At 45.0% G+C, this 17,961-nt stretch overlaps 1 protein-coding gene across 5 annotated transcripts in view; it reads right to left on the minus strand.

The window, feature by feature from the left end:
- The window catches only part of MACF1 (microtubule actin crosslinking factor 1), a 1,146,281-nt gene that overhangs the window by 518,560 nt on the left and 609,760 nt on the right, over positions 1-17,961 (minus strand). For all 5 annotated transcript variants that reach the window (XM_085648361.1, XM_085648360.1, XM_085648359.1 and 2 more), the window contains 3 exons: positions 2,692-2,858; positions 840-996; positions 156-273 (listed from right to left, as the gene is read on the minus strand). In XM_085648361.1, the coding sequence (XP_085504487.1) occupies positions 156-273; positions 840-996; positions 2,692-2,858 (442 nt within the window). The remainder of the gene's footprint in view (positions 1-155; positions 274-839; positions 997-2,691; positions 2,859-17,961) is intronic.

Raw genomic sequence — 17,961 nt, forward strand, 5'->3', positions numbered from 1 at the left:
CATCCCCTACCAGCGTTGGTGATGCTCAATTATAATCTACTTTGTTCATTCATTTCCTGCTGTTAACCTCAGCTACAGCCACAGCCACACCTCAAGTGATAGGTCAACTGTCTTGGATAGCCTCAGCCATAGTGGTGCCTGAATTGCAAACTCACCTGTTTTGCTTTGGGCCTCAGGTGCAGTGATCTCTATGATTAGATTCTCCAGGGTGGTCCCTCTATCACCGATCTCCTCTACCTGTGCTCGGTGGCCTGCCCACTCCTCCACAAGCATCTGGGAAAAGAATAGGGAATGATACACAGTATTACATGCAGGCTAAGACAGAGTAAGCACCTAAAGGCAGATAGCATGCACAGAGCGGCAGATTGGCAGAGTAGTGTGTAGGCAATGGTGTACAGTAAAACGTACACAGGCAGACGAACACCAACATTATTGAAGAAAAACATACAGACAAGTGAGTCCAGCGAACAGCAAAAATGTACATATGAGCAGACAGGGGCATTTAGAAGGGCAAAAGTTAACAGGCACATAGGCAATTGTATCCATATGTACACAGCCAATGGACATGGAAAGCCAAGCTTAGCGGTTAGGCAGGAATGTTCAGACAAGGAAGTGTACACTCAGTAGGTCTTAATGCAGGCAGGAATAGGGAGGCATGCAGGAGGCAGTAAAATAGAGGCACACACTGGTTCAGACACCTACATACAACAGCAGAGAAAGCTGCACATATGAGTACTAAAAACAGCATGCTCAGGCATTGAGAGAGGTACATAATAACAGATCGAGAGCTGCACACATTGGCATTCCCATTGACACACAAGACATTCCAGGGTGCTCACCTTGGTTTGCCGAATTCTGGTCTCCAGCTCCTGGTTCCCCAAGGAGGATTCCACTGCAGGTATGCTAAATTCAGTATCAGATAGCCACTTCTTCATGCAGGCTACCAATTTGCGGAAGTCAGACAGGCTCTGCTGGCAGGACAGCGCCTCCTTTTCCCTGAGGAGGAAGAATCATGGACAGTGACTAAATGGCCTGAACAGAGACTGAAAAGCGTGTACATACAGGGCCTGATTTAAATCCAGGTGACCGGCTCATGAGTAAATTATTCCGTTACCATGGTGAAAGGACCATCGGCCAGATTTTTAAATGACCGCCAGACAGGCAGGCACTTATAAAAGCCTTGCCAGGAACCGCGGTGACAGCGGTTCATGTCAATGCATTTTACTCTTTGCTACGGTGCTGCATCAGCAGAACGCAGCCCTGAAGCACAACATATTTCATTTTTCTTTTCAAAAAGAAAATCCAGAAACTGGATTTTCTTTTTTAAAAGAAAAATATAATGCTCCCCTCGCCATGGGAGTCTCCTCTCATGGTAGGAGGAGCATTATAACATTTTTACTGTTCCTTACCGCCAGGTTTTACCTGGCAGTAAGGAACAGTAAAAAATGTCAAGTCCGCCCCTTCCTAAATTATGTGGCTTGACATGTAGCCATTTCTTCGATGGTCTCTACTCCCCAGGGCCATTGAAGAAGTTTTGCCATGGCAAAGGTAGAGTAGTCTCTGCCACTGTCAAACTTAAGGTGCACCTACAACATTGGCAGGGAGGGAACTCCGTCACTGTTGCGACTGAGTACTCTTTCTGCCAAAATATAAATCAGACCCATATTAAGGGGTTCACAGAGAGAGAGAGAGAGAGAGAGAGATATCGACATAAAGTGAGGGCCTTACACACAAACAGAACCCCATTCAGATTTTAAGGAGGCAGATCAAACAGTAAAGGGGTAGACTAATGCAGCAGGGGGTGGGAAATCTGAGGGCGACAGCAGGTACTAAATAAGAGGGCAACAAGATTGGGGGTGTTAAATATGAGGGTGAGAGAATGGGCAGGGTGTCAAATCAAAGGGCAATGGTGCGGGGATGTCAAATTCCCCCACAGTGAAGTAGGGAGTTAGTACATCACTCCATGACAAAGGTTAAATCCCTACTACGACAGGGTCAGCAGACAGGGGAATTTGAGGGGGACAGGATGGAAAATCCATCTGATGAGGGGTAGGGTGGGTGTCTAATCCAGGGGCAACGGGGTGGGGGACAGAAATGAGAGGGGATAGGGGTGTTAAATGTGACTCCAACAGGGCGGGGTGTGTTAAATGCGATCACGATGGAGCCGGGGTGTTAAATGTGACCACAAAGGGGTGAGGGTTAAATGCAGCCATGACATGGTAGCGAATTCATCTGCGATGAGGCGTGGGGTAGAATATCCAACCATGTTGGGGTGGGAGGTGTTATACCGAACAGCAACGGGCGGAGGGGCAAATTTCCAATTACAGTGGGGTGGGAAATCAGACACTAAAATGGGGAAGATCAGACAGTGAGTGAGCAGATACGGCAGGTAAGATAGCCAGAGGTGCAAAATCAGAGATCGGTTAGCTGAGACCACAAGGTCGGAAATCAAACCACAAGGGGGAATTAGCCAGAAGAGAAGGCAACTCAAACAGCAGAGAAAGCAAATCAGGCAGTAAGCTCACATCACCTTCCAGAATTAAAACCCAGCCCCAGAGTAGAGCTGTGAACCTTGCTGGAAGAAGGATGGAAAAGGAGGGGACACATGACAGGGGGTTTGGTGAGGGTATATGACATGCTCAGAGATCCCATAATTTGCATACTTTTCTGTACGATCTGAAAACTTTATACCTGTTTTTAGCTGCCTCCTGTAACTGTGTGAAATCTTTCTTCAGACTTTGAACGTGTTGCAGGTGCTGTGAGGTGTCCGTCTGAAAAGATGACTTGCTGAGGTCGGTTACCACCTGCTCAAGGACATCCACATTCTCCTTCTGCTGCCTCAACGCTGTATTGAGCTCCTGACAGAAGGCAAGCATATGTTTGAGAGAAAGATGATTTCCTAACCCTACCATGTGTTGTTTGGCATACCTATGATACAGTGAAAAGGCAAACAAGTGCATGGAAGTTGCCGACAGTGCTTATGGTACTTCTAAAACCAAGCAAGTACACTTAAGATGTAGGAGATAAATACAATGTAATTCAAACCTCAAAAAGAGTTTATGTGATCTGCAAGAAGTGCCTATCTACAGGTTAAATGTAAATGAAAACAAACTAGCAGTGGGAGTTGGCAAAAGTGCACCTTAAACCAGCACAACTGTAATGAGCAGTAGCAGGTGGTTAGGAAAGAGTGTGCAAGCAGTGGAATGTTCCAATAGTGAGAATAACCACAAATGTGAGCTGTGGTGCTGCTCACAGTAATGTTCAAACAAACAAGTTACTTACCTTTAGTAATACCGTACCTGGTAGAGACTATCTAGTTGCAGCAAAATAATCCCCAGGTATCCGACTGGATCCAGAACAGAACCCCTGCACGCCGGTAGGTGGCATCATTTGGCTCAGCATGGCTTAGTTGGCGCAAGAAGTGACGTGTGCGATACCTATGTAGGTGTCACCCCAGCATGAAGAGGTCAGGTTTTTTTTTTTTGCGACTTTCCACAGAAGAAACACTAAGCCATAAAGTACAATGACCTCTAGTGCGTCTAGCTAGGGCTCTTAAAAGGAAGACAACCCTTTACTGTGAAATCCGTTTGCAGAGTGGGGAGGAGTGGTGGGTCAGTAAGGAGCCTGCGGCTAGACAGAGTCTCTACCAGATAAGGTGTTATCAAAGGTAAGTAACCTGTTCATCTGATAGAAACTTCTATCCGCAGATTTCGTCTCTAAGAATAGATACCAGGGCAATACCTCCACAGACGTATGGCTGCGTCATGGATTAGTTTAAAAAGTCCAGTAGGACCAAACAAGCAAAATGCCTGTCTCGCAAGACCTGACTGCCCAGGCAGTAGTGCTTCGTAAACGTGTGCAGAGAAGTCCATTATGCTGCCTGGCAGATATCCAGGACAAGTATTCTGCAAGCTAATGCAGTAGTCGCAGCTTTGGCTCTGGTGGAATTAGCTCGCAAACCATCAGGAGGTTTCTTTTTGGCCAAGGTTGCATTTTTGCCAATGTTTAGCAAATTTTGATGCACAACACAATTGTGAGCAAGTGTGTTCTGCACAGACTTTCCTTTTTTGGCACCAACATTCACAACAAGAAGTTGATCAACAACCTGGAACTCTCTTGTGCGGTCAAGGAAGAATGACAATGCTCTTTTTGGATCCAGCCGAAGGAGTCTCTCCTCTTCTTTAGCGAGGGTTTGGCAGAGCGTAAAAGGCAGGCAAGGTGAAGGGCTGGCCAACATGAAAGGGAGTTGCAACCTTCGGTAGTAAGGATGCTCTAGTACGAAGGAAAAGTTTGTTTGGTGAGATAAGGTAGGGAGGCTGTGATGAAAGTGCCTGCAGCTCACTGATCGTCCGGGTGGATGGGATCACCACTAGGAGGCCATTTGTATGGTAAGGAGCATAATAGGGCAGTTGTATTAGTGGCTTGAGGGGAGCACAGATCAAAAATGTAAGAACTAAGTTGAGGGCCCACTGTAGGATAGTGAAAGGCGCTGGTGGAAAGATGTGTTTAAGACCTTTGAGAAATCTACTTACAATAGGGGATTTGAAAAGGGATGGCAGATCTGGCAACCGCAAAAATACCATTTCAGTGTAACCAAAGAAGAGCCCTACTGGGGGATGAAGATTATGCACGCCTTTTAGGTCAGGCTACAGACACAAACAGACAATTTTCTTTGTCTAAAGGCCCTAACGATGAATGGACGAAACTCTTTAATCTTAAGAAAAAAACTAAACGTACAGAAGCACATGCTAATTTTATTCTAGAATATCTCAAGGCGGGAACCATCCCCATCGGTCTTCGAGTTAGGAATATTCCTGGTCTTTTTGTGGAGATCAGGCAATTTTGAGAGAAGTGGCCCTGATCTCCAATAGATGTTCAAGAGATTGGATGATCCTCATTATTGAAACAGCCAGGGAGGTCATCCAACTACTGAACAAGGAGATCTTGGGACTCGAGGAAAAACTTAAACTTTCGAGTGGCGTGGAAGAAGGTAAGAAAAAGTTGGAGAAAATTGCGACTGAACTAGACTCATTTAGTGAATACCTACTTAAGGGAAAAACTGATAAACTTTGAAAAGATATTAGACTTTTCTCTCAAGAATGGGCATATCCGTATCTTTCTGAGCACTTTTATGCTCCATCCAACGATTACACTGCTGGTTTACAACGCGACAACAAACGTATTGTTACTTTTTCAGACACTACAGACTCAGATAGTGAGGCATCTCCTCATTATAGTCCACAACTTAGATTTGGTCCGGAGAAATATCAAGGTGAAAACCGTTTGTTAGGGAACCGAAGGGGCGGTTTCCGCCCAAGATATCAAACTCAATATCAGAACCAATATCAGGGCCAATTTCAGAACTCACATCAAAGGGGCCATTTTCAGGAGTCTACCATAGCCCAGAGATTCCAGGAACCAGTACAACTCCAGAGATACATCCGCACACAACAGAATCAATACTGGAGAACATAACCAAGATCCCAGTATTTGATCTATCATCCCACCAAATGGATGACTCCACTGAAACATTACTGACCAAAGGTCTTTCGTTTGTACCATCTATTAATCTAAACAAATTCGAACTTATGAAGGACCTACATGCGTTCTTCCGCAAAGTTAGACTCAAAACATTCTTTCACTACACCTCTGAAACTGATTCCCACGATAATATGTATGGACTTAAACCACCATCTAACTTTACACCTAGTATTGAACAGGTGGGCAAAGAAGTAGAACTATTTGAAAAGTCAGTTCTCCATAAAATCCAACAAACTCTTAAATTTGTTCCTTATCCTCCTCACAATATATCCAGAGAAGAAAAGATCCTCCTATGAAACCTATTGTCTCGACAATTGGATCAGCTACTGAACCCCTCTCAAAATACATTGACAAATTTTTACAACCTTTGGCCACTATTCTTCAGTCATATGTTAAGGATACTGGACATTTTATATCGAAAATTGAAGGTCTTCAATACAATCACAACCAGGAAATCCTGGTTTTGATGGATATTGAGTCTTTGTACTCAAATATCCCCCAGAAAGAGGCCCTCAAGGTTGTTAAGGAGATTCTTGAAATAGAGACGACCCTTGGCAACAACAGATTTCTGATCGAGTGTTTAGAGATTGTATTAGAAGAGAACTTCTTTGAATTTGATGGAAACATTTACCATCAAATTCAGGGAGTTAGCATGGGGGCGACATGTGCCCCAAGTGTGGCCTGTTTATATATGGGACACTTTGAAAAAAAGAACATCTATAACGAATTGGCCCCCTTCTATGAGAACATTCGCTATTGGGCACGTTTTATTGACAATATTTTATGCGTATGGCAGGGTGACCAGGACACCCTCAACAAATTTATATTGTGGATCAATTTAGCGGATCCCAATCTAAGGTTCACGGCTCAGATGAGTGATCAGAGTCTGGAATTTCTGGATGTCATTGTTGAACATCAGGATTCTCAATTGAAAGTATCACTCTTCACGAAACCCACATCCAGAAACACGCTCCTCCACTTTGACAGTTTCCATCCCCATAGCCAGAAGGACAGCATCCCATTGGGTCAGTTTCTACGACTCCGTAAAAACTGTACCTCTATCAAAGACTATCTTTACCACTCTGAGCTAATGAAACAGAAGTTTATCCAGAGAGGATATCCCAGGAGGCTAGTCCGAAATGCTCTCAAAAGAGCTCGGTTTTACAACCGAGAAACTCTGTTTATCCCCAAAGAGAAAAAACACACAGATCAGCTAGTGTGTGTTACGAAACATTCTTCAATCAATCACAAAATACACCACATTGTTAACTCTCAGTGGCATTTACTTAACTTTGACAACCAAACAGCCAGGATTCCCAAACTGCTATTTCCATTTAGGAGGAACAAAAACCTCAGGAATCTACTAGTCAAGGCCACATTTTCAAAATCGAACAACACTTTTGTACAGAGATCCATCACTGGCAATCAACCTATTCGTGGCCATCACAGATGCGGAACATGTCATGCCGGCCCCAATGCCATAGTAAGTGAAAGCATTAAAATCCGTGACCGCTCTGTTGAGTTGCGCGAAATGACTAACTGTCGTACCTTCAACTGTGCTTATATCATCCTGTGTCCCTGTGAGTTGCCCTGTGTTGGAGAAACCGCTAGGGAATGTAGAGTCCGCATAGGAGAACACAAATCTAACATCAGACGCGGTAACCTCTCAGCCCTGTTGGTATCTCATTGGAAAGAGGCGAATCATAACGAAAGTGATTTACGCTATACCATCTTGAAAAAATACACAGCCACAAGGGCGTACAATAACAACCTTCGAAAGAAACGGGTGGTATTCTGGATTTTCCTTTTGGACGCTAAAAATAATGGCCTGAATGAATCCCTTCCATGGGAAAATGCTATTATTTAATTAGCACTAGGTCATCTTTTTGCTTCTGGCCTTTTCTGTTTTTCATGTTGAACTTTTGAATGAAACATTGATCTCTGACTGTACATATACGAGCTTATATTTTTTTGCCCATTCATTTAGTTTCCTCCTTATTGAAGTATTTAGGTTCTCTTTTTCATATCCCCTGAAATCAGTATGCCGATTACCTGATCATAACATCTGTTATCCCTCAGCCCCGATTTTCTTTATTTATTTTGAATTCAGATTCTCATCAATATTTATTTTTTGGAACACTATTATCATTCGTATTCATTTTTCTATTCATCATCCACATTTCATTTTGTATTTATTCTTTGAATTATTGAATTCCACGTTACATTTCACTGACTTTACATATTTTTCATCTTTTACGTGGCTTTTGCACCCTTTTTTAATTGACATCATCCTTACACCGGTTTAAGCTGTGTATCTTTTTTGGGCCCATGTTCGTTTAAATCCTGGTCACGATCATGTGTCTTCAGATCTCATTTGCGGATTCCTTGCAGCAGTCCGCCCATTCGGTAGTATTTAAAACCTGTTTTTTTGCGCGCGCATTCTGCATTGGCCATCCAGCCAACGTGACAGGATGATTCTTTCGAGCGGCTAGCCTCCGTACTTTCTAGTGTGTTTGAGTCGGGTATGAGCTCCAAGATATGCTTTCTCGATATAGTTCTTGCTAACCAACATCATATTTATAGCTCCCGTTTATCTTTTAGAAGCACCCAAATGGAATTTTGAAATCATTTATTATCGGGCAAGCTTAAGTCCGCGGAAACCATCCATCAAACATTAGCTTCACGAGACTGCTAACCGTCTACAAGGTAAACACGAACGGGTTCATTAAGATTTATTCGAAGTTCAACCTTTGCTCTATTTAGTTTCCATCTGCCTTTAACTGTTGCTGCCCCATGTGCCATTCTAGTGCGACCTTTGTTGATTAACTTTTATCCTTTTATGACACAAATGATTCTATCTGCAAACATGCGAGAGATATTTTCTTGGATCGTCGTTGCGGGGTCATTTCATGCCAGCATAGCTGCATTCGCTTTAAATTCATACTTTCTTTTTTTCCAGAACACGGTTTTACTGTCAGAGTTCCTTATGGAGTTACCGGCTCTGTTTGATGTATTTCATCTAGTGTGACTCACTGTATTGTTTGATTGTTATCTGCTTTGCATTTCTAAGGTATCGCCAATGGGGGATGATGACTAAGTTTAAAGTTAACCTTTGCAGTACTCAGATTTCACCCGCCATTGACCTTTTTTGTACAGTGTGAGAAAGTGCCATCTTTCTTGCATGGTATGCCCCCACTTTTTGCTAAATTGCTGAATGTACTTTGAATGAGTGTACCCTGGACTCCTGCCAATCAGGTGCCCAGAGCCTATGTTCCTTCCTTAAAACACACAAACTCCAAATTGGCAAACCCTGGCCACATGTCAGCCCCTGGTAAATGGTACCCTAGGTACCCAGGGCCTTGTGACCAGGGAAGGCCCCTAAGGGCTGCAGCACTCATTGTGCCACCCTTAGAGGCCCTGTACCCTTACACACACACACTGCCTTTGCAGGCTGAGTGTCTGGGTGCAGGACAAAAATGAATTGTCGACATGGCACACATCTCTGTGTGCCATGCCCATTACCTACACTGCCAAGGCATATGTCAGCCACCCCTCTGGCTGGGTGCCTTATGCCCATGGTGTGGGCACAGGAGCAGGAGCCCTGTGCCCCTACAGTACCCAGGTCCATTCCCGGGCACTGTAAGTGCAGTGCTGCCATTTAAGAATACATGGTGCTGAGAGCTCGTCAAACACGAGCTCCACAGCACCATAATGGCAACACTGAAGACTGGGAAGTTTGGTATCAAACTTCTCAGCACATTAAACCCACACTGATGCCAGTGTGGGATTTAATGTACCAAGCACCCCAGAGGGCATCTTAGAGATGCCCCCTTACAACTAACCTACAATCCACGTCTGCTCTGAGGCTGCCACACAGCAGACACGTTGCTGGACCCCTGGGTGGGAGAGCCCCTGCTCTCCCAGGCCTGCAACAATGCACATCCTGGGTGAGGTGATAAATCTCCTCCCCCAGGATGAGCAAAGGGAAGCTTCAAAGGCCTGCCGCCTCTAGGAGTTTCCCCAGGCCACTGCAACCCCCCACTCTGGCGGGAAGCTTGGCCGGAAACCCCATACAAGGACAGGGGATGTGCCAGCCTGCCCACCCCACCCCTCAGGTGGGGGAGGCGAGGTGAAGCACATCTCCGGGCTCTCGCCATCTTGAAGATGGGAGGCCCTACCCTATCAGGATTAGGCTACTGCCCCCTCCCACAGGAGAGAGGCAGGATAGGGGGTGTACCCACCCCAGGACAAGGACCCATTGGTCCCTGGCCTTCACCTACCTGTAACGCCCCTAAATCTAGTATTTAGGGGCACCCTGAACCTTCCTTCCCCAGATTCGAAACTACAAGAAGAGCAAGAAGAACAAAGACCTGCCCTGCAGCTGCTAAAAAGAGGAAGACACCAACTGCTTTGGCCCCAGCCCTACCGGCCTGTCGACCCTCGAACCTGCTCCTGCTCCAGCGCGGCATCTCTTGTGGCCAGCAACCTCAGAAACCCCGGAGGACCTGGCTACCTTTGAACTCTGATCCCCTGGGACTCTCATGAGTAGAGGCTCTACTCAGAACCTACCTTTCACCCCTGGCAGCAGCCCGGAACCGCGATCCCAGCCCGCTCTGCACCCGCCAAGCCTGGCCGGTGCCGGAGTGAACTAAACCCACGAGGACGACCCCACGGCGACTGTGACCCCGAGTCCGGCACCCAAGGACCCCCTCGACAATCCTGGAGAAGCCTGCAGCCTCAGAACAGAGTGCCACCCCAACCGCGATCAACAGAGGGTAAGATTTCCCGACACCAAAAGGTACCCCGGCGCCCCACAGCCCTCTGTGCCCAATCCCGGGGCACCTACCTATCCTCCAACTACTCAACTTACCTCTCGAAGTGGTGGTGGCACCTGAAGAGTCCTCGTCCCCGAGCCTGCAGTCTTTTTCCAAACCGGAGATTTCCCATAGAAATCAATTGAGCGCCCGACGGCTCAAAAGCACCCTGCACCCAGCCGCCCGAGTGGTCCTGGCAGTGAAAACTCTACTCTAACCTACTTCCCCACTTGCCCTGAGTAAGTGACCAGGAGCCTAGCTCCCACAGCCGCGTGGCTTGCCAGACAGCAGCCACCAACCAAGGCCCCCCTATCCCTCATAGGATAACATTGGGCCTAACTCTCTCTGCACCCGGCTGTCCTGAAACCGCTGAGGGTGAACTAACTGTACCTACCTGACACTGGGGGACCCCTGAGTCTATGCCCAGAACTTCAACTCTGCCAGTCGAGTACTTACCCTTAAACCGCTAACTTCATTTTCCTCATAGGGTAACATTGACTGGCTTTTTCTTGAAAATTCTTCTAAGTGTGGACTTTTCAAACCTTCAAATAATCACCAAAAATCAGCCGAGTGACAAAAACGAATTTACTCACCTGCTCTTAGGTGAGCTCCCAGTGCTGGATCTTGGTGCCCAGCACTGACTCTGAAAAGTACCCACAACTATACTTACCTTTAACTCATTTTTCTTCCATAGGAAACCATTGACTGCTTTTCTGTGAAATTTCTTCTAAGTGTTGATTTCTGCAATTTCTAAATATTCATCAAAAATTGTATAACATCTGAAAACGTAATTACTTACCTGTTTTGGATAAAGGTCCCAGTACTGAGTCTAGACGCCCAGTACTGGATTACAAAAGTAACGATAACCTACTGTACCTGTAACCTACATTTCCTTCCATAGGGAATCATTGATTGTTTGCTCTGAAATATTTTCAGTGCTAACTTTTCAAATAACTAAATATTAGTTAAAAATCATTACAGTACCAAAGTCGACTTTCAACAGCTGATTCTGAGAACTGACCCAGGACTGGATCTAGGATCCAGGCCTGGAATTACAAAAGTAATCTAAAAAGTAATCTGTTGCATATCATTTGAATTTATCATTGAGGTCAATGTATTGTGTTTAGAAATAGAGTTGCCTACTGCAACTACTTGTAACTGTTTACTAAAAAGTCTATTGCATGTACAAAAGTATTTTTATGAAACATCTCCTGTCGAGAAAGTATATTTTAATTCCAAGTGTTGGTTCTAAAATAAAACAAGCATATATTTTTTATATACAAACCATTGGCCTAGAGTTCAGTTATTGAGTGTGTGGAACCATTTGCTGACTGAGTGTGTACAACAAATGCTTTACACTGTCCTCTGATACTGCCTTACTGCTCGACCAGGCTACCACTTTGGAGAGTAAGGTTATATCTAACTTTAACCTCTGTTAAACCCTTGGGGTCTGTGGACTCTGTACACCCTGTACCTATTAAGGAACAGTATATAAAGAGCCACTTTCTCACATACAGCACGCTTTTTGCAACAATTTCTATCTCTTTAGTGTTCAAACCACTCAGTTTGCTTACTTACCAGACATGCTTTTGGACTATTTATGCAGGTTATTTTTTTTTTTTATCAGCGCTGCTTTATTTCACCTTAATTCACTCCCTTTTGTACATCACATTACTAGCAGATCGTTCTTTGAAACCACAATTATCCGCCTGACCTTTCCCATTTCTCGCCATCTGTTGCACTTTTTAGATCGTCATTTGAAAACATTAGGATCAACTCCAAGTGCGTGATATCATCTTATGTTGTTCATTTTTTTTTTATCTCAGTTTTTGTCCTATTTTGCCTATCTGTAGATAGATGATATCTTAGAGCCTATTAACGCGATGTGTGGAATCCCTTCCATTTTCAGTCTGCGCGAACATCAGCAACCCTTCATTTTGCCTGCTAGATTACTCATTTCCAGGCAAGTTGCTGCTGGTTATCATGCCGCCCGTCACCTTGGGATTCGTTGATTTTATAGTCTTATATGGACTGTTATTCGTCTGAGGGATTACTTCCTTATATACAACAATTATTTCCCCTGAGGGGTTACATTGACACCTTCGTATTTGAAGACGCAAATTGAAATATTCCATACGTCAAACTGAATTTTGAATAGTTTGCCTCTAGTTAAAATCATATGGAATGGTTTATATCCATCTAGTTACTAATACGCCCTGAAGAAGTTCCTGTGGTAAGGGAACGAAATGCGTTGGCTGCTTGCTGGTTCTAAAATAAAGGAAGATAAACTTATTTTGGAATCTATGTACTAACTGGGACTTGACTCTGAGTGCACCTTCCGTTATGTCAAGTTTTTGCTGTTATCAGTTTGGTCCTATCTGTTTCGAATATTTATTGTCTCATTCTGAACCCTGGGACATCTTCACATGTATTGCGTTTCTTCCATAGACACATCGGATTCATCTACTATAGTCTATTTGTGATCCTGCACATTTTTACTGGTCCAAAACTTCTACAATGTTTAGGTGAGTTTAGGATACAGTTTATTCTGTACTTTTTATCTTGTTAGTCCATTTCTAACTCGAAAGGTTTATTAATATCAATCATCCCTATTTTCTAATTAAATCTCATATTATAATTTTCTTGTGTTTATCATTCATATTTTCTCTTCATGTTCTTTTTTGATTTGTTGTTTGAATTTCCCCATGTGGCCATTTTTCTATCTATTTATTTATTCATTCTCTCATTTCTTTGTTTTTTATTGCACTTATGAAATTTTGCGTACCATTTCATTTTCTGTTATTGTTTTTGATCTTTAACAAAATTGTTTATTGTTAAGTCGGTTGATAATGTGCAGATTTGTTAAATTCTTAGATTTATCATCATAGATTGAATCTTGTTATCCTCAGGCTACACCATTTATTTATTTGTGGAAAGGTGATCAATGAACATCATCTCTATTTATGTATTTGTAACAGATCCCTCGTTATATTTTCAACAAATAAATTATATACATATTGGGATATATATAATTATGTTTATTTCTCTACAGGCCCCTTGGACTCCTGAAACATATGGTTTTTATGCCCTGAAGAAGGTGGCACCCGCATTAAGGGGTGATAGCACCGTAACACGCATTGGTGTGTCCTCTTGTTTTCCTGTTTTTAAAATTTATCCTAATTACGCGCACCAACCTTTGGTTGGGACGATCTTTTTGATACAGATTGAATGCTTTTGTGATGAATGTATTGTATAGAATTAGGTTGTGAATGGATCTATTGTATGTATGTTTCGTATGAATGAGATATGTCAGGTTGTCCATTTAAGGAATATGCTACTTACCAGTATGCATCTGTTCTTGGCATGTAGAGCTGCAGAGTTGTACACTTAGCATAGGTCGCCATCTGGTGTTGGGCCCGGATGTTTGCAGTTTGTTTTTCTTCTTGGACAGTCTTTGGAAGTCACGAGTTTGGTGACTCCTCCTTCGGTCCGTACTGCGCATGGGCTTCGGCTCCATCCTCAGATTGTTTTTCGCCAACAGGGAAATGATGGAGCGTAGTAATAACAGTGAGAAACCCATGTGTTGTATCTAAATAAGATGTACTGGAACGGATACAGGTAGCCGGGGAGGCGGGTGGGCGTGTACAACTCTGCAGCTCTACATGCCAAGAACAGATGCATACTGGTAAGTAGCATATTCCGTTCGAGGCATATGAGCTGCAGATTGTACACTTAGCATAGATTATATAGCAGTACCCAACCTTAGCGGCGACCACCGGTATCCGTTGCAGCTGTTTGAAAAAGTGTCTTTAGTACAGCCTGGCCCACTTTAGCTTGCTGCTTGGAATGCACATCTACACAGTAGTGTTTTGTGAAGGTGTGCGGTGTAGACCATGTGGCTGCCTTGCAGATGTCATCTAAGGGTATATTCCCTAGAAAAGCCATAGAAGCCCCTAACTTTCTTGTAGAGTGGGCTTTAGGGGGAACAGATAATGTTCTCTTTGCCTTTTGATAGCAAATTTGTATGCATTTTACAATCCACCTAGCTATCCCTGATTTTGAAATGGGGTTGCCTTTATGTGGTGGAGAGAAGGAAACGAACAATTGTTTAGTCTTCCTGAAGGGTTGCGTTCTTTGTATGTAGTATAGTAACGCCCTTTTTACATCAAGTGTGTGTAAGGCTCTTTCTGCAACAGATTGGGGTTGCGAGAAGAAGACAGGTAATTCCACTGATTGATTGAGGTGGAAGGGGGAAATGACTTTGGGCAGAAACTTCGGATTTGTGCGAAGTATGACCTTGCTGTGATGCATTTGTATGTAGGGTTCCTGTATGGTGAACGCTTGTATTTCACCAACCCTTCTAAGGGAAGTGATAGCTACAAGGAAAGCTGTTTTCCAGGTGAGAAACTGTAGCTCACATTTGTGCATTGGTTCGAAGGGCGGACCCATTAGTCGTGTAAGAACTAAATTTAGATTCCATACAGGGGAAGGTGGTGCTCTGGGAGGAATTACTCGTTTAAGGCCTTCCATGAAGGCTTTAATAGCGGGCACTCTGAAGAGTGATAAATGCTGCCTGTTTTGTAGATAAGCAGCGATCGCTGCTAGGTGTAGGCGTATGGATGAATATGCCAGGTTACACCTGTGAAGATGGAGCAGATAGCATATGATGTGCTGTATGGATGCATCTAGAGGGTTGATTGTATTGTTGCGGCAGTAAATTACAAATCTTTTCCACTTTGCGGCATAGCATGCTCTAGTGGTAGGACGTCTGGCTTCCATGATGATGTTCATACAATCAGGGGGAAGGTTAAGGTATCCGAATTCTAGGATTTCAGGAGCCAGATCGCCAGGTTGAGCTGAGCTGGGTCCGGGTGCCTGATTTCTCCATGGTTCTGGGTTAGGAGGCATGGGGATAGATGCAGTTTTTGATGTGGTACCACTGACAGTTGTAGTAGCGTGGTGTACCACGGCTGCCTGGCCCACGTCGGAGCTACCAGAATGAGTGTGAGGGAGTGCTGTTGTAGCTTCCTGACCACTAATGGAATTAGTGGGAGAGGTGGAAAGGCGTATGCAAATCTGCCTGACCAGTTCATCCATATCGCATTGCCCTTGGACAATGGGTGTGGGTATCTGGCGGCGAAGCTTGGGCATTTTTTGTTTTCGTGGGTGGCGAAGAGGTCTATCTGAGGATGCCCCCACTGTTGGAAGAATGGGTGAAGAACTTGTGGATGCAGTTCCCATTCGTGTATTTGTTGCGTTTGTCTGCTGAGCAGATCTGCCATGGTGTTTTGTACGCCTGGAACGTGCTGTGCCAGGAGAAAGATGTTTTGAGGAATTGCCCATCTCCATATGCTCTGGGCTAAGCGGGAGAGCTGGGGAGAGTGTGTCCCCCCCTGTTTTTGGATATAATACATTGCAGTCATATTGTCTGTGCGAATGAGGACTGCTTTGCCCGAAATCTGTTTTTGGAAAGATTTTAGGGCTAGAAAGATCGCCAAGAGCTCCAGATGGTTGATGTGGAGCGATTTTTGCTGTGGCGTCCATAGACCTTGCATGGTGAGGTGTAGAAGGTGCGCTCCCCAGCCGGAGAGCGATGCGTCCGCTGTTAGAGTCACTTGAGGAACCGGGTCCAGGAACGGCCGCCCTTTGGAAAGGTTTGTGGTGTTCCACCACTGCAGAGAGTGATGTGTGCGGCCGTCCACCAACACCAGATCCGTCAGCTGACCCTGGGCCTGGTTCCACTGTTGTGCTAGGCACTCTTGAAGTGGACGCATGTGGAGTCTTGCATGGGGCACTATGAAAATGCAAGACGCCATCATTCCTATGAGCTTCATAAACACTCTTGCTGGAAGAGAGTGCTGAGGAAGGAATGTTTTGCGTAAGGCTTGAATGCTTGTGATTCTGGCTGAGTTTGGATAGGCAATACCCTTGGAGGTGTCTTATAGTGGCCCCGAGGTATTGCTTTGTGTGAGATGGTATGAGGTGGGACTTTTGGTAGTTCACCGTGAAGCCTAGCTGGTGGAGCAGTTGGATGGTGCTGTTTGTATGCTGCACACATTGGTCGTAGGACGCGGCTTTTATCAGCCAGTCGTCTAGGTAAGGGAAGACGTGAATATGTTGACGTCTGAGGTGTGCTGCTACTACTGCTAGGCATTTGGTAAACACCCGTGGTGCGGTGGTGACCCCGAAGGGGAGAACCGTGAATTGGTAATGTTGCCCGTCCACCACGAACCTGAGGTATTTCCTGTGAGAGGGGTGTATTGGAATGTGAAAGTATGCGTCTTTCAGATCCAAGGTTGTGAGAAAGTCTCCCTGGCAGAGGAGTGGGAGGACTTGTTGTAGAGTGACCATGTGAAAATGGTCTGAGTGTATGTAGGCATTTAGAGGCCGGAGGTCCAGAATGGGTCTGAGGGTCTCGTCTCTCTTTGGTATTAAGAAATATAGAGAGTAGACCCCTAGATTTCGTTGGTTGACGGGGACCTGCTCTATAGCATGTTTTTGCAGGAGTGAAAGTACCTCTTGTTTGAGCAGTGTGGAATGTTCTTGAGACATTGGACGGTGCCTTGGTGGGATATTGGGTGGGGTAGATGTTAGCTCTAGACAGTACCCTGACCGAATGATTTGGGTCACCCATTTGTCCGATGTTATGGACTCCCATACGTGGATAAAGTTTTGTAGTCTGCCCCCGACCGGAGTGGAATGGTCTGGGGGGAGCGGAGGGGAGTCATTGTGCGGGGGGGGTGGCAGAACGGGTGTTGTTGGTTTTGCCCCTGCCCTTATTGTTGTTACCCCTGTAACCACCTCTCTGATTGCCCTTTGAAAAGGTATTTTGAGGAGGGGACTTGTAGGAGGTAGAGGCGTTATCGGTGGAGGAGCCTCTTCCTGTGCCACGAAAGGACGAGCGTCGAAAGGAACGTTTGGAGGCTTGTGTTTGGAGTGCCCCCATAGACTTTGCTGTGTCTGTGTCTTTCTTCATCTTTTCGAGCGCTTCGTCTACCTTTGGCCCAAAGAGTGTTTCCTGGTCAAAGGGGTGATTGAGTATGGATACCTGGACTTCAGGTTTGAACCCTGAGATCCTGAGCCAGGCGTGGCGGCGAAGCAGGACACTGGTATTTATGGCCCTAGAAGCAGTGTCGGCTGCATCGAGGGCACACTTAATGGAGGTGTTTGTGATTAGTTTACCCTCCTGTATAAGGTCATGAGCCTTGTGCTTGTATTTTTCTGGAAGGTGCTGCATAAGAGCCTCTAGTTCGTCATAGTGTGCTCTATCATATCGCGCAAGCAGTGCTTGTGTGTTTGCAATGCGCCACATGTTTGCAGCTTGGGAGGCGGTGCGTTTACCAGACGCGTCCAGAAGTTTAGATTCTTTGTCTGGCGGTGGGGCATCTCCTGAGGATTGGGAGTTAGCTCGCTTTCTAGCTGTGGAGACAACTAGGGAATCTAGGGGAGCAGGGCCCTTGATGTAAGCAGGGTCTGTGGGTGCCGCCTTGTACTTCTTCTCTATTCTAGGGTTCAGTACTCTGGCTCTGACAGGGTCTTTGAACACCTCTGTAGCGTGCTTGGTGACACCCTTAAGCATGGGTAAAATGGAAGTAGATTTGTCTTG

Source organism: Triturus cristatus, chromosome 3_2, assembly GCF_964204655.1.
Source record: "Triturus cristatus chromosome 3_2, aTriCri1.1, whole genome shotgun sequence".
Classification (NCBI taxonomy): Eukaryota; Metazoa; Chordata; class Amphibia; order Caudata; family Salamandridae; genus Triturus; species Triturus cristatus.